The sequence below is a fragment of the Sinocyclocheilus grahami genome, unplaced genomic scaffold (assembly GCF_001515645.1).
Source record: "Sinocyclocheilus grahami isolate Dianchi unplaced genomic scaffold, SAMN03320097.WGS_v1.1 scaffold64.1, whole genome shotgun sequence".
In the NCBI taxonomy this organism is placed as follows: domain Eukaryota; kingdom Metazoa; phylum Chordata; class Actinopteri; order Cypriniformes; family Cyprinidae; genus Sinocyclocheilus; species Sinocyclocheilus grahami.
This window is the reverse complement of record NW_015505243.1, coordinates 522,708-539,679: the sequence shown is the minus strand read 5'-3', so window position 1 is coordinate 539,679 and position 16,972 is coordinate 522,708. Positions and strand designations below refer to the sequence as shown.

The window sequence follows — 16,972 nt, the reverse complement described above, 5'->3', positions numbered from 1 at the left end:
TTTGTGGTTGCCATGGTTTTGCTCTACAGTTTCTAAGGTGTTCTGAGTGTTATTAAGATGTTGTTATGTTTACTAAAGAGTTCTCAGTGGTTGCTTATAAGTCAAAATCATAACTCTAACCAACCTGTTAGAGACAAGACATTCAGTGTCACCCAAACACACACGCAAACTATAAATCCCTGCATCATTGAGCCACCAGATTGGCTTTATTGTGTGCATTGTTCCATGCCGGTCTGGAAAAAAGCCTCAGCGCTGTGGAACATGGGTCTCTGTGTGAGCTGAGCTATGGTTGGCGATGATATCTCAGATAGCGCCCCTCCTCTCTCCTCCATCTGTTTCCATCTCTCATGGTTGACCACATAGCTCTGCTCCCCTGGCTTCTAGTGGAGCCTCATTGTGCAACGCAGGCGGCTTCTGGTTTTCCGGACTCTATAAAAAATGTGCAAAAGGGAAAGGGAGATGCACAGAAAGAGGCTGCAAGCAATGGCATGGGCTTTTTTTCAAGCCTGGTGCACAAGGCACATCGTTCGCTTTTTTCTGTCATGGGCTTCCTCCATTCAGGGTGAAGCCGTGTTATCTGGTGGAGTCGGCACCATAGTGAGGGGGAAATGCTACTGAATGACTGGGAGAGATTAGCAACCACAGGACAGGTCCAGCCGACACGTACAGGCCCGAACGTTAGAGCTCACCAGCTCCACCGCGCTCACGCTCGCAACCCCTTTTCCATTCACGTAAACAGACTGACAAAGACAAGAAGGGCTTAAATGGGGGGTTTTCTGTTTAAAATTTATAGAGGTTATGTCTCAGTATGCTGAATAAACTGCTTTTGTGTGCAAAAATGTTGATCACAATACAAACGGGCTGATCTGTTTGGCATGAAATATATGAGAAGCATTAAAAAAATGTTCCAGCAGGTATAGGATTGATTGGTGGCACTACATGTTTGTTTTGATGGCTTCTACCAAGGGGTCAAAATTTTGCTGGTTGACCTCAATGACCCCGTAAAAGCATCTTTCTCCACTGACAGCCATTCAAATGTAGCTGTGTATTCTGATTAAATATTTCCCTGTATTATTGTAGAGCTCGTTTTTAAGAGCTAGCTTGATGCAACGCAACGCGTAAAAAGACAGTATAAGTCATTATAATCCGTAATTATGTCCCCACTGGATGCAACAAATGCCTCGTTTATAATGGGTTTTAATGTTTTTGTCTTGTCGCTCCGGCCGGACAGGGCATCATGACAGTATGGTGAGGGGCGTAACATTTCCGTCACTCCCTTCAGCAAGAATGCATTAAACAACGCACTGGATAGCTGGCCAATCACAGCACACCTCGCTTTTCAGACCGATGAGCTTTGTAAAAATCGACGCGTTTCAGAAAGGCGGGGCATAGAGGAGAAACAATAATGTACAGTATGTGGAAAATAATGTGTTTTTAAACCTTAAACCGCATAAACACATTTCATTACACCAAATAATGTTCTTTTTAGCATCATATGACCCCTTTAATACACTTAAATAATCTAACTCTGATGCAAATTAAAATGCTAAAAAAAAAATCTAGATGTAAATCAAATTATATTTCTTTCTTCCCCCCTCAATAACTACTTATTTTAATGAAGAACATACAGTTCTTTACTTTCTGGAATTACAAAATAAATCATGGTTAATAAATTTATTATATCAATATTCCCAATTACTGTTAATAAAAAAAGTTTGAAAACAATGGGCTTTGTCATAATTACAGCAAAATAATACTAAAAATATCTTAGTTCAGGTTTTTCTAATCTTTCTGATGCCACGGATCCCCAAATATGATCATCCTTGTGCAAGGAACTCCCACCCTGAAATGAAATAATTTTAAATATTATAAATGTGTAAAATATTATTTGGGAATTTTTTTTATTACATTATTATGTTTTTTTGTACTCAATATAGTAATGTAGCATTAGGTGCATTATATTATTAATTTATTATTTTAATCAAATGTATTTATTTAATTTGATTTCATTTTTAGCATTTATTTATTTTTACTTGTTTTTCAATTTTTTCCCACAGAGCTCTAGCACTACCTTGTAGACCACAGTTTGAAAATAAAACATCCTATTTAGCCTTCCTGGTTGTTGCTACCGCGTGTTTTAAGTTTGAGCTCCGTCAAATTAATTCTTTATCGTCTATTTTTTCTAATCTTAAAATCAATTTTATACACCATCATTTCCGTTTCTATAACGTGTGAATGTATCCCGAGTCCGCTATCAGCTTATATCCCGTTAGCATCGCCAGCGTGGTTGCCGCTAATCTCCTTACATTGCTAATACTCTATTCACATACATTATCATTGTTTTACTCACTGTTACTTGCTTTAATGGCGGATGTGTGTCTACGCATTCGGTGCAGCTCGAGCTGGAGGCCATGGAGAAGCAGATCCACGACCTGGTGGAGAAGCAGGCCCAGGTGAGGGAGTGGAGAGCCGTGCTGGAAACATCCCGGGCTGACGCTCACAAGTCCGGGGTAAGTATACAGCGCGATACTAACACTCCCACCACCTCTACTCCGTGTGCTTCTCTGCACAGGCCCGGTGCCGCAGCGGGGAAGTGTGAATATATATATGAGGGAGGCGGGACTCCCGCATCACTGTCGTGATTGGTCTGTCAACCAACAGACGTGGTGTAATTGATGCTTCCAGGATTGGTCACGCCCGAGGCGATTCCCATAGTGGGATACCGAACGAATGTTTGAAAGAGAACCAGCCGATTCATTGCTGATTGATTCCGTGTTTTGAACGAATCGGTTGAGTCAAAGCTTCACTATCCCATGCATAAACATCTGATAAATCTGCCGTTTGAACGAATCGTTTGAATGAACGACTCAATGACTCATTAAACGCTCACTACTGGCACCTACTGGCGTTTTAATTTCATTAAAAAGTATCATTTCCACAATCATTTCTTGTTTGTATATTCAAAATATTTAAAATAATCTCATAATATTATTTAATGCAGTTGTATTTTTCAGTGTAAATGATTTAATTTGATAATGTATAGGTAATCACATTATTATAATTTAATTTATAGATCAAATGTAAGAATTTGAAATGAAAGTATTAATGAAATTAGTGGGAAAATGCCCTCTATAAAAGGAAAAAAAAAATGCCCTTGGATAAAATATAAAAAACACGCAGATTTATGTCACAGCTGATAGAAAACTGATGAGAGTATTGTTTAAGAATAAATCATATTTGCAAAAAAACAAAACACACACACATATGGTATCGATACAATTTCTTCACTGATAAAATGGATAACATCAGAATACAATAACAAATTTTGATTCTACAGCGTCTAGTATTTCAGCTTCATTCATCACACCCAAAGAAAAATGGCAGTGCTTTACAACTATAGGACAGGAAGAGCTAAATAAACTTAACACTGCATCTAAACCAACAATATGCCTGTTAGATCCTGTACCCACTAAATTACTGCAAGAGTTGTTACCTGTAGCAGAAAAAACGCTTCTCAATATTATTATCTCATCGTTATCTTAGCTAACGGTTATTAAACCTCTTATTAAGAAACCACAACTAGATCCAAGTGAACTGGCAAATTACAGACCCATTTCAAATCTTCCGTTTATGTCTAAAATTTTAGAAAGGTTGTGTCTGCTCAATTGTGCTCCTTCTTGCAAAAAAAAGATCTCTATGAAGAATTTCAGTCAGGTTTCAGGCCCCACCATAGCACAGAAACTGCACTTGTTAAAATTACAAATGACTTGCTTCTTGCGTCAGACCAAGGCTGCATCTCATTGCTAGTTTTACTTGATCTTAGTGCTGCGTTCTACACTATAGATCATGACATACTCATATCTCGATTACAAAACTATACAGGTATTCAAGGGCAGGCTTTAAGATGGTTTAGATCCTACCTGTCCGATCGCTACCACTTTGTTTACTTAAACGGGGAGTAATCTCAATTATCACCAGTAAAGTATGGAGTGCCACAAGGATCTGTCCTAGGTCCTCTGCTATTTTCAATATACATGTTAGTACTGCTTGGTAATATTATTAGAAAATATGGAATTAGTATCCATTGTTATGCTGATGATACTCTACTATATATCTCAACAAGACCAGATGAAACTTCTAAATTATCTAAGCTAACAGAGTGTATTAAAAATGTAAAAGATCAGATGACCAATAATTTTCTCCTATTGAATTTGGATAAGACAGAGATATTACTTATTGGACCAAAAAGCAGTACACAGAATCTCTTGGATTAGGGCTGTGCAATTAATCGCATGTGATTGTCATGCGCATCTAGTCATTAAAGCCAGTTCCGTGATTAGTAGTAAATCTCCATCACCTGCTTTCAGAATGATCATATTACCCTAATTTTACAGTCTCTGCACTGGCTACCTGTTAAGTTCCGTATCAGTTACAAACTATTATTACTTACCTACAAGGCCCTTAATGATTTAGCTCCTGCATACCTAACTAGTCTTCTACCACGCTACAATCCATCACGCTCCCTAAGGTCGCAAAACTCTGAACTTTTGGTAGTACCTAGGATAGCAAAGTCCACTAAAGGAGGTAGAGCTTTTTCGCATTTGGCTCCCAAACTCTGGAATAGCCTTCCTGATAACGTTCGGGGTTCAGACACACTCTCTCTGTTTAAATCTAGATTAAAGACACATCTCTTTGGCCAAGCATTCAAATAATGCATCTCATAATCTTGTACTACAGTTATATCTGATCAAATGCACATTATTATTCCTTAGCTTGGGTTGAACAAATCATTTTTGCTTGGTTGGAACAGAAGCTACGCTAATTATGTCTCTATTTGTTTCTCTGTTTCTGCCACAAGCTTCAGTCTGGATCCAGCTCTTACAAAGACCTGAGATGACCGAGCACCTGAGAAGAGATGATGCCAACCCCGAAACAACATAAACCACCAAATTTTGCTATAAGTTTGATTGCAACATATAATCAGTGCTGTTAATTGTGTTCATCGTCTGTTTGATTACGTCATTAACTGAATTTTACTGTACATTTCTACCATACGTACATCAATTTGACAGTCACCACTGACAAGCTACTACTAAATATATTGTGGAAACTTAATTTTCTGTAAAGCTGCTTTGCAACGATTTGTATCGTGAAAAGCGCTATACAAATAAACTTGAATTTAATTGAATGGAATGGCATACTTCAAATATTGTATTATTGTACAAGTTGTCCCCTGACTGCTCACATAAATTAAGAGGGAAAAAAATACAGAAAATAAAAAAATTGAAAGAACCAGGGTGTACTTGTAAATTGTGTGCATAACTATATCTTTAAAACTTTCTTTGAGAAGTCAATTAAATGTAAAGTCTGGTGTCAGGCGAATTAAAATGTTGTCATATCATAATCACAACTTTTGGTAAATACGCAGCACTGACCTCCAGCGTTTCAGCACAGACTGCAAGCGAGCACGCTCTCTGCGTCATTTCAGTGCGCCTGCTCGCGCGCCTAGGAGAAAAATAAAGGGCAAGAGTGGTGGTTAATATAAAAAGCTCAGCAAGGGCGGGGCGTAGCGACGAGGAAGTGCTGTTTAACCCTCAGCCTTAATTGGTCCTTCGTGGCAAAGGTCTCAGGTGTGAGCCCAATTATTTGTTATATTTATATACATATATATTATTGTTATATATAAATATAAAAAATGTTGTTATAATTTTAAGTTATATTCAGTATTTCTTTTACGTCATTAAAAAAAATCATTACAGTAAGTTCAGACAGCCCCAAAACCTAAAACGCTGGTGACTTATGATGGTATAAAAATATCAATAGCCACTATTTGGCTGTAGTACTCAATGGCTGCATATGATATAGGCTGAAATCTATAAACCAAGTTTTCCTCTTAAGTTTTAGATTTTATTACAAGTTAAAATCGTAGAATAAAAAAAAAACATTTGTGTTGGGTGAGACTATACAAAGATGCGAAACTATGCTTACAGACAAATCGGACCATGCTATAAGGAATAGAAAAAGTAGGAGACAGAGTAAGCATTTATTTCTAACAAAAAACATCAAATTTCAATGACTCAAAAAAGTAAAATGGTTCCAAACAGGTAAGAATAAACAATAAACCTAGCAAGTAGCATCTTTCAGACATATTTTGTTTGGAATCATCAACAAATCTTGCAGTAGGGCTTCGATCTGACTGAAGTGTGTGTGTGAGCGTGTGAGTGTATGTGTGTGTGTGAGTGTTTGCCACATTGAAAATGTTGTATAGACTGCATTGTGGATTTATTGATATTTTGAATCAATAAAAAAATGCTCTGAATTATAGAATTTCCCATTAATTTCCTATGGGTGTCCACTTTTGTGTGTGTGTTCAGGTGGCAAATTTAGGAAAAGCAGCCAAGTCTTGTACCGCTCAGATTAAGGAAATATTTTTATTTTAAAGAAGAAGATTTTGCACACATTTGTCCCGAAGGATGCCTGAGGGTTAATTGGTTTGTGTACGACTTGTGTTTTAACCATATTGCTAGTAGATTCTCAATTAAATGGACCCAAGTTTGGCAGATTCAGGTGAAAATATCAAGGCGCTCAGGATGGACCGATCACAGTCGTCAGTGTTTACTGGAAATGATCTTTTTATAGAAATTACTGTAAAGGATTTTTTTAATTTGTATGTCAGAAACCACTTGATTTGAAATAATTAATTTACTTTTTTAATAGACTTAAGTGTAATCTAGAGACGTCGGAGCCTCCACGCGCCCCCTAGAGGAAGAACTGCTTCATGTCTCATAGGAAATGGCTCATAGAGACAGATTCGCGTCTACTGCTCTGCACAGTTGGGCGTGTTAGCTGTTAGCATTTCTACACAAAACATTATTGTGCTTGTTTCGTACCCTTTCTAGTGAATATTGATCTTACTGTTGTATTTGCTATGCGGTCCACATTTTGCAACGTTCATGTTCCACTTTTATGTCCAGTCCAGAAAATAACAACAGGCACGGAAACTTAGGAAAGCAGACAGCTTTAGTCTCAAATGACTGGCACATTGTTCTATTTTAATATAATATCTGCATTTCAAAGAGTGTTTTTGCTAACGGCATAAGAATCTGACAGCAAATCTGTTCATATCTTATACACATCACACATTTCTGAAAGCAGTAAGTAAAACATTCTTCAGGCATCTGACAATTTTTTTAATTTTTGTTTTTTTAAGAAAGAAAATGAAATGGTCTGTTTTGTACATCTCGTTAAATATTCAGATATTTTGCTCTTGATATTGAATTTGTGCAAAAGCAGAATGATTGAATGGATGGATGCTGTTATATATTTTCATTTATTATTTTGTAAATACACATCACACATTTCTGAAAGCAGTAAGTAAAACATTCTTCAGGCATCTTGACATTTTTTTAATTTTTGTTTTTTTAAGAATGGTCTGTTTTGTACATCTCGTTAAATATTCAGATATTTTGCTCTTGATATTGAATTTGTGCAAAAGCAGAATGATTGAATGGATGGATGCTGTTATATATTTTCATTTATTATTTTGTAACTCTGTGTATTATTATTACAAACATAATATGATATAAACACTTATCATGTTATGAACTGCTATACAGTCATACTCAGTCACTATGACTATATTCAGCCATAGACACAACTTAAAACAGCAAATTTATCAGTTATTTATTCTGTATATAAAATAAAACTTAAGTGTAGCATTTGCAATAACCTCTAATTTATCCTCAAACTATTTGTTCTTCCATATAAATGATCTTTCTTATACATGCAGTTTGGGACTTTTGACAGAGATGTTTTGAGCACCTGTCACAACATCTTCTTCTCAAGGTTTTTGGTGTGGAACTGTAAATCCTAAACTGATGGATCCCGTTCCAGAATCCAAAGGTTCTACTCGATCACCGAGAGGAACATCTGAAACCAAAGTGAGAGAATGTTTATATTCCATTGGCAAGAACACATTCATGTTAACCATTTAAAGGAATAGTTCACCTAAATAGTTTACTCCCCCCTCAGGCCATCCAAGATGTAGATTGTTTCTTCATCAGAACAGATTTAGAGAAACTTAGCATTACATCACTTGCTCACCAATAAATCCTCTGCAGTGAATGGGTGCCGTCAGAATGAGAGGCAACTAGCTGAGCGATTGCTTATGAGTCCTCTATCCATAATATGGCTTTCTCCAGTAAAAAAGTTGTCTGATCTGAATCAGGAGAGAAATGTGCACAGATCAAGCACCGTTTACTAGTGAAAAGTGCTAGTATTGTTTATTGTTGCTGGACGTATTTTGGCCGAAAGTAAAGGTTTAAAGTTAAAACGCCTTAATGATTGATGTGTTTCTTACAAACACACAGCTTTTCACTTCTCAATACCTTAACTGATGGACTGGAGTGGTGTGTTTTTATCAGATGTTTGGACTCTCATTCTGACGGCACCCATTCACTGCAGAGGATCCACTGGTGAGCAAGTTATGTAATGCTACATTTCTCCAAATCTGATGAAGAAACAAATTCATCCTCATCTTGAGAATGTGTTGATGTTTTAATTTTTGGATGAAGTATTCCTTTAAGACGGAGTTCAGTTCATTGTGTGTTGATCATTTGCTGTTTTTATCAGTGTGTTCAGAGGTTAATAATCCACAGATATTCCTGAAGTTTGCCCACTTTATCTACGCAGTGTCTTGTTCTGTTTTGCTCATTTTTAAATGTGGGAGCTAGTGTTTTATTTGGATTCCTGTTTTAGGCTGCACGCAAATCTCTCTGAAAGACCTTTGTGTTCTCCAGAGCGAAAACAATCCGAACCAGAAGAAGAATCTACAGGAGGCGCGGAGGAAGGGCAGAATGGATCGGAGCAAAGAGGAGGAGGAGATGAGCAATGAACTCAAAAACTTGGTAAACGTTTAATCACAGTCACTGTGCTTTCTCATGAAACTAGTCAAGAATTGTCTGTATTATATTTCACAAAGCAAAATTCATTATGCATGAATAAAACAGCTGGTTTCTTTGTAAAACCATAAAGATTTTTGTCATTGCAACTTTATTTTCCATGCAATTCTTCCCCCTTCTCCTGCACAATTCTCTCAATTCTTGCTTTGTCCAGTAGCTCACATAGTAGCTTACAGTAGCTTTTCATATTTCAAAATGATAGCATTACTGTGCTTAACTACTTTTGATTACAAGTAGCTTGTGGTGTGGCAAGACCATTTTAATATAGCTCCCCAACGTTGGCACTAATGCACATTTTCAGTTACGCACATGCGGTATTTTCTTTTATCAGTGTTAGATTGCGTGCTTTTTGAATGTTTTTGGGATGTTTTTTAGGATGTTCGTGGTAAGACTAAAGCAACAGGAACAGGTCTCGTCTACGTAGATGCCTTTACTCGCTTTCACTGCCTCTGGGATGCCAGGTGATGCTTCAGGATGGTTACATTTATTGACAATAGTTTGCCTAAAACTGAAAATTCTGTCTCATTTTTAACTTTAACTAAGAAAGTCATTTGGTAACCCTTTATGTCTTTCCAGTAGATGCTTTAAAGCATTCAAAGACAGAACCTTCTTGTATGCATTAAGTCTGTATCAACTTGAATTGAGCATTCATTTGAAGATGCGTTAAAATAGAAATATTATTTTTAGTGACTTATACTTGATGATGAACCTCATTTGAAATAGTTCACTTAGTATGGGTTTATAAAAGTTTCTATGTAACAGTTGGATGCTTTTGTTTTCAGTCACCCGGAGTGTCCAGCAAGAGTGAGCGCTGTGATGGAGATGCTGGAGACGGAAGGTCTGCTGGGACGCTGCGTACAAGTAGAGGTAGAGATACTCCTGTAGCGATGATGTTAATGTTAACAGGTTTGTACCTGAATTCCTCCTGTTTTTGATTTATATTTGGGTTATTTTTGCATTTAAGGCCAGAGCTGTGTCAGAAGATGAGCTGTTACTCGTTCACACGTAAGTTTATATGCAAGCTTGAATAAAGATTGACACTGTTAATCGCGTTGGTTTTATGAGTATCTGATGTCACATGGGGGAATGTGTTGTGTACAACAGGAAGGCGTATGTAGAGCTGATGAAATCCACACAGAAAATGACAGAGGAGGAGCTGAAAACTTTGGCTCATAAATATGATTCTGTCTACCTGCATCCTGTAAGTCACCTGATCATGAGTCTCCTCCAGTCCAGGAATTGATTGTTTGCTTATTACTCCAGTTACAATGTTTCGGTGTTCATCTTAATCCGGTACATTCCCTGAAGTCAGCAGGGAATCAATATTGACCATATTCACCATTATTGACGATTAAGGGCTTAAGCATGAATCAAAGTAATAAAATAACTGTAACACTCAGTCTCAAGTTTTGGCTTATAAAATGATAATCAGAAAAAAATAATAAAACGTAATAATCGGAATAATCTATTCTTCTTCCAGAGTGATGAAGTTTATGGTTGTTTATGGTTGCCAGACAACATGGTTTTAATTTTGTGGAATTTTTTTAATTCAACCAGGAATTTTTCGCCTCCGCCTGTCTGGCGGTGGGATCAGTTCTCCAGCTGGTGGATAAAGTGATGACATCACAGCTGCGTAACGGCTTCTCCATCAACAGGTCTTGTTGCATCTTAGCAACTGCATTTTAAGTTTGTTGATTTATTCATTGATATGTTTGAGTTACAGGACAGAGGAGGAGCTGAAAACTTTGGCTCATAAATATGATTCTGTCTACCTGCATCCTGTAAGTCACCTGATCATGAGTCTCCTCCAGTCCAGGAATTGATTGTTTGCTTATTACTCCAGTTACAATGTTTCGGTGTTCATCTTAATCCGGTACATTCCCTGAAGTCAGCAGGGAATCAATATTGACCATATTCACCATTATTGACGATTAAGGGCTTAAGCATGAATCAAAGTAATAAAATAACTGTAACACTCAGTCTCAAGTTTTGGCTTATAAAATGATAATCAGAAAAAAATAATAAAACGTAATAATCGGAATAATCTATTCTTCTTCCAGAGTGATGAAGTTTATGGTTGTTTATGGTTGCCAGACAACATGGTTTTAATTTTGTGGAATTTTTTTAATTCAACCAGGAATTTTTCGCCTCCGCCTGTCTGGCGGTGGGATCAGTTCTCCAGCTGGTGGATAAAGTGATGACATCACAGCTGCGTAACGGCTTCTCCATTAACAGGTCTTGTTGCATCTTAGCAACTGCATTTTAAGTTTGTTGATTTATTCATTGATATGTTTGAGTTACTGTTTTTTTTCCTTGTACACACAGGCCTCCTGGTCACCACGCTCATGCAGATAAGATGAATGGCTACTGTATGTTTAATAATCTGGCCATAGCAGCGCGCTACGCACAGAAGCAGCATGGAGTTAAACGGTGAGAGAGCATTTTGCTTTACCATCACACTTTAATTTATTAAAGTCATTATGAAATTGACCTTGCTTACTTTCTTGATACATTTTCCTGGTGTTATTGTGAGCGATTCATCAGAGCACTTTAAATCCAAAGACAAATATATATGTATTCATCATTTTTGAGCCAAACAAAATGACTTTCTTCGCCTCATTTCATTTTTACCTGTGTGCCCAAGGCTGCATAAGAGATGGAAAATATTAATAAATGACATGAATCTGATTAACCAAACTAATCAAATTCAGTCTGGTGCTACATTTAGTTCCACTCAATATTTAGAAAATGTCTAACATTACAGAAGCCGAATGTGTTGTGAACATTGTTTCATGTTGTCTTTAATGAAGTTTGTGGTTTGAGAATCTATTGCATGAGGTGTGACTCTTTCTTCTATCAGAGTTCTGATTGTGGATTGGGATGTGCATCACGGACAGGGAATCCAGTATATTTTTGAAGAGGATCCCAGGTGAATTTGTCCGTATCTGAAGCACCAGAACATCATATTACATTTATTCTCTCTGAATGTCTCTCATTTGTAAAGACTCTCTCTGTGTTTCTGTGTGGCAGTGTGCTGTATTTCTCAGTGCACAGATATGAAGACGGCTCGTTCTGGCCGCATCTCAAGGAGTCTGACAGCAGTTCGGTGGGTTCAGGAGCAGGACAGGGCTACAATATCAACCTGCCCTGGAACAAGGTACACCACACTAATTTACTAAGTGTTTGTGTGACTCATTTCCTGAGATTAACCAATTTACATTTACATGTAGAAATGCTACAAACATCTGTTTAGAGTGAGTTAGAAATGAGGTTGAAAATGGTCATGTAAAACTACACTTTGGCTAACATTGTAAGTGAGAAATGAACATGCTTCAGAAGTGTGGTGGGTTGGTGCTGAATGTGGCCTGATCTCTTGATTTAACTCCAGATAGGGATGGAGGATGGAGATTACATCACAGCTTTCCAGCAGCTCCTGCTTCCAGTGGCGTATGAGGTACAGCTTTTAGATCAGCCACCTGCACATCTGATTGTTTCATGATGACTGATCTCTTGTGTATGTGCTGCCCAGTTTCAGCCTCAGCTGGTGTTAGTGGCGGCCGGCTTTGACTCTGTGATTGGTGACCCAAAGGTGAGACGCTCCGTTTCATTCCCTTTAATATCGTTTTCCAAAACTCATTCCATGTTAATTATTTAAAGCGTTCTATGTGTCTAGGGTGAGATGCGAGTGAGTCCAAAGTGTTTCTCCATCCTGACCCACATGCTGAAAGGTGTAGCACAGGGTCGACTCGTGCTGGCTCTTGAGGTATGATCACATTATGCCATAAAAGAACAAAATTATTCTTTGTGGTTAACATCGAACTCACTAGTATTTCATCTGTTAGGGTGGATATAACCTCCAGTCCACAGCAGAGGGTGTTTGTGCTAGTGTGAGGTCACTGCTGGGTGACCCTTGCCCTCATCTGACCTCTCCTGGCGCTCCGAGTGAAAGGTGAGTGAACTGAGGACCACATCTGCCTACATTCTCTTACGTTTCTGTTTGTTGTGTTTTATTTTGATGTTTTGTTGTGCAGTGCTCTGAAGTCCATCTCAGAGTCCGTCTCAGCCTTGTATCCATTTTGGAAGAGTCTTCAGACTTTTGGTAAGAAGAAGATTTTTATGATCTTCTTCTGTCATCTTCAGATATAAAGAAAGCATTCATCACCATTTTTGTTCGAAAATTATTCAGTACAGCTGGCACCATAGAAAGATTGACAGGTTTGTATGCGTTGTCTTCGGCTCTTGAATGTGTGTCTTTGATCTTCAGAGGGTGGTCCTCTGTCTGATGTCACTCCCCTGCCCGCTCCAGTGTGTGCAGAAGTGAAGGTTTCCTCTCCGATCACTGGGCTGGTTTACGACCAGAGAATGATGCTTCATCACAACATGTGGGATGGGTGAGAGCGTTAATAACATAAGCACCACTGTACCCCTGTGACAGTGCTGAAAAGTGAACTTTTTCTCATTTTGTGTATGTTTTGATTATTTGGTTGTACGTAATATATAATGAGGATGTATTGATTCCCACAGTCATCATCCAGAGCTCCCTCAGAGAATTTCTCGCATCTTTTGCCGGCATGAGGAGTTGGGTCTGCTGTCCCGTTGCCTTCAGATACCAGCTCGCCTAGCAACAGAAGAAGAGCTGGCACTCTGTCACAGGTGACATTCAAATGAGTAAATCAATATCGACCACATTAATGTAGAACAAAATTAAGTCTTTATTTAATTTGCACAATCCTCTATTTAGTGGTCATTTCTTACTAAAACGGATGTTGTACATTGCATTTGATTAAATGCATGTCTGTTTTTCTCTCTTGTGCTAGTTCTGAGCATATAAGCACTATAAAGAGTACAGAGCACATGAAACCCAGAGATCTGCACCGTCTGGGAAACGATTACAACTCCATCTACATCTGTAATGAGAGCTACACCTGCGCCCTGATGGCCGCTGGGTCGTGTTTTAACTCTGTACAGGCCATAATCACAGGCCACGTATGTAATATTGTGATCTTTATAAGTAATACAGGCTTCTTAACATGTTTCAGTATAATGCATCCCAGAGTGTTACTGCTTGAATTTGTTCCCAGGTGTCCTTGATTTTTTGTTTGGTTCTGTAGGTGAGAAATGGCGTGGCCATAGTCCGTCCTCCTGGTCATCATGCAGAGAAAGACACAGCTTGTGGTTTCTGTTTCTTTAATACGGCTGCTTTGACCGCACGCTATGCCCAGAGCATCACTCACGAATCCCTGCGTGTCCTCATCCTGGATTGGGATGTTCACCATGGAAACGGCACACAGCACATCTTTGAGGAGGATGACAGGTTTGACCAGTCCCACAGTTAACTAAAATCAGTGGTCTGAATCCAGTGCTGTTATTATTAACTCAAACTAAAACTATTACAAATTATTTTTGTGAGTTGAAATAAAGCTGAAATAAAATATAAATATTAGAGGAAAAAAATATTTTTAAGGACCAGAATTACTAAAAGGAAAACTTACATATAAATGAAAGCTAAATAGATACATTAAAAATAATAATAATAAAAAAAACTATATAAAGAATAATAAAACTAGTAAAAATACAAAAGCATACAACAAAATTACTAAAACTCAAACTAAAGTTAAAATGAAAATGAAAAATATAATATAAAAACCATAAAAATAAAAGAAAAATATTCAAAATATTAATAAATGCTATAATAGTATATAAATAATATTAAAAAAACACTAATCTGGATTCCAAAGTCGGGTGCCGATAAGAGGCTCATAATTTAACATTTTCCTTTCACCAAAAAGTCATATTTTAGTTTGCTTAAGCATTATTGGCTCTTTCTCTGACCCTGAGAATTAAACCGGCTGTTTTGCTTACTGATTGCAAGTTATCTTTTTTGTTTGATTGGCCAACCTCTTTGCATTTTAAATGACTAACAATGGATTTGTGGTCACACTCAACATAGTGTTTAACTGCCACATCATTCAATAGTAGCCTGTTTACAAAGTTGCATTCATAAAACAGTCAGTGCTAAAGTGTGATGGTCGGTGCGTCATAACCATGAATGTTCCTAAATGACCCATTTTTTGCAGTTTTGTTTTGTCTGGGTGGATCGGCAAGAGGGGTTTGCATTATTAATGTGTCCTCTTTATATTGTCATATGTATAAATATCTTTGTTTGAGATCAGTCACAAAGCTGAGCTATCAAATGTCTTTGTTCTCCCAGTGTTCTGTACATCTCCCTGCATCGCTACGAAGACGGGACATTCTTCCCCAGTTCAGAGGATGCTAACTATGATAAGGTGGGGCAGGGCAAGGGCACAGGATACAATGTCAACATCCCCTGGAATGGAGGAAAGATGGGAGACCCAGAATACATGGCGGCTTTCCATCACATAGTGATGCCGATAGCCAGAGAGGTAAAAGCACATCATATGCTTGTTTTTACCTGATGTAACTAACTGAATAGTGTTGTCTGTTTTCTAGTTTGCCCCAGAGCTGGTGCTGGTGTCTGCTGGGTTTGATGCAGCACGAGGTGATCCGTTAGGAGGGTATCAGGTGACCCCAGAGGGCTACGCTCACCTCACCCATCAGTTAATGAGCCTGGCTGCAGGAAGAGTGCTAGTCATACTGGAGGTGTGTTATATTCACTCACACATTTTACACTTTTTCAATGGAGAGTGTTTCTAGACACTGAAGACTGGAGTAATGATGCTGACGATTCAACCTTGCATCACAGGAGTAAACTACATTTTAAAATACATTCAAATAGAAAAATGTAATTTTAAATTGTAATAATATTTCACAATATTACTGTATTTTTGATCAAATAAATGCAGCTTTGGTGAGCATAAGAGACTTCTTTCAAAAACATTTAGGATGTCGTCTTACCCTTTTCACCGTAGGGAGGATATAACCTCACCTCCATCTCTGAGTCAATGTCCATGTGCACCAGTATGTTGCTGGGAGACTCTCCTCCATCTCTAGACCATCTGCCCCCTCCGAAGACCAGTGCCACTGTTACCATTAACAATGTCTTGCGTGCACATGCCCCCTTTTGGAGCTCCTTGAGAATACAGAGTGAGTTTGCATATCGAAAAGTACTTCCTAATTCAGAAGAATTGAATTGTACGAACAGGATGATTATTTTAATGCAACATGCTTTTGTTTGTGTGTTTATGTCAGTTCCAGAGTCACTTCGTTTGGCTTTGCCGTCTCCTAAATCGAAAGGTAAGCGGGCATCAGCGGGCAAGAGCAAGAAATCTCCTCGCCAGTCCACCCAGAGTCCTGGACAGACACCGCAGCATCTTGAGGAATCCGGCCTTGATGAGCTCAGTAAAGACCTGCTCTCTCTGAATCTCAACACAAGTACCTCATCTAACCCCAGCCCAGCATCTGTCCCCATTGGAGGAGCCAGACGGAAGGTGAAACCCAACCCACAGAGGGATTCAGCAGGCCGGGAGTCAGATTCACCCCTAAAACTCAAGTCAGAGAAAGCCAGAGTTGGAGATGGCACGCATGCAGAGATTACAGCTGTAAAAGCAGAGACACCTGTAAGCATTCTCTAATGTAATTAGCAGTATGTTTTGGTCACTAGTAATGTATTCAGTCATCAAACATGCTCTGTTGAACAGGACCGGACAATTCCAGAGTCTGTGGTCTCTGGAAAGTCAGCTGCCGTGGATGATCAGGAGAGTTCAGTGCTGGAAGCTGCTGGTGGTCACACCACTATGATGTCAGTCTTAGAAAGTGTCTTTGGAGCACAAGCCACGGATTTGGTAACGTATGCACATGCAGTTAAATGTGGCCCATTAAAAAAAAATATATATATATTTAGATATAGAGAGAGAGATTAAAATACATTATTAATAGTAGTAATAATAATAAATACATGATAATATAAATAAATAAATAATAATAATAATAATAAATTATGTATATTATATGTGTTTATACATCAATGTAAAAGTAATAATGAACAATAAATAAAACAATAAAATTAATAAATATGTATATATATATATATA

General features: G+C 38.1%; 1 protein-coding gene across 4 annotated transcripts in view; it reads left to right on the top strand.

Annotated features, from left to right (window-relative positions):
• Nucleotides 1-6,812: 6,812 nt before the first annotated feature.
• LOC107584872 (histone deacetylase 6-like) overlaps nucleotides 6,813-16,972 on the top strand; it is a 13,030-nt gene continuing 2,870 nt past the window's right edge. Inside the window, exons 1-25 of one of the 4 annotated variants that reach the window (XM_016271634.1) lie at nucleotides 6,813-7,154; nucleotides 7,846-7,940; nucleotides 8,799-8,906; nucleotides 9,336-9,421; nucleotides 9,743-9,827; nucleotides 9,925-9,965; nucleotides 10,065-10,161; nucleotides 10,518-10,615; nucleotides 11,286-11,390; nucleotides 11,821-11,889; nucleotides 11,991-12,117; nucleotides 12,349-12,414; nucleotides 12,490-12,549; nucleotides 12,634-12,723; nucleotides 12,803-12,909; nucleotides 12,992-13,059; nucleotides 13,225-13,351; nucleotides 13,485-13,613; nucleotides 13,778-13,946; nucleotides 14,072-14,274; nucleotides 15,172-15,364; nucleotides 15,432-15,581; nucleotides 15,851-16,025; nucleotides 16,131-16,498; nucleotides 16,580-16,723. In XM_016271634.1, coding sequence (XP_016127120.1) covers nucleotides 7,878-7,940; nucleotides 8,799-8,906; nucleotides 9,336-9,421; nucleotides 9,743-9,827; nucleotides 9,925-9,965; nucleotides 10,065-10,161; nucleotides 10,518-10,615; nucleotides 11,286-11,390; nucleotides 11,821-11,889; nucleotides 11,991-12,117; nucleotides 12,349-12,414; nucleotides 12,490-12,549; nucleotides 12,634-12,723; nucleotides 12,803-12,909; nucleotides 12,992-13,059; nucleotides 13,225-13,351; nucleotides 13,485-13,613; nucleotides 13,778-13,946; nucleotides 14,072-14,274; nucleotides 15,172-15,364; nucleotides 15,432-15,581; nucleotides 15,851-16,025; nucleotides 16,131-16,498; nucleotides 16,580-16,723 — 2,928 coding nt within the window. In that variant the 5' untranslated portion in view covers nucleotides 6,813-7,154; nucleotides 7,846-7,877. Of the gene's footprint in view, nucleotides 7,155-7,355; nucleotides 7,371-7,789; nucleotides 7,941-8,798; nucleotides 8,907-9,335; nucleotides 9,422-9,742; nucleotides 9,828-9,924; nucleotides 9,966-10,064; nucleotides 10,162-10,517; nucleotides 10,616-11,285; nucleotides 11,391-11,820; nucleotides 11,890-11,990; nucleotides 12,118-12,348; nucleotides 12,415-12,489; nucleotides 12,550-12,633; nucleotides 12,724-12,802; nucleotides 12,910-12,991; nucleotides 13,060-13,224; nucleotides 13,352-13,484; nucleotides 13,614-13,777; nucleotides 13,947-14,071; nucleotides 14,275-15,171; nucleotides 15,365-15,431; nucleotides 15,582-15,850; nucleotides 16,026-16,130; nucleotides 16,499-16,579; nucleotides 16,729-16,972 lie in introns of those variants that run through there. The other 3 variants (XM_016271635.1, XM_016271637.1, XM_016271636.1) reach the window with 3 other exon arrangements.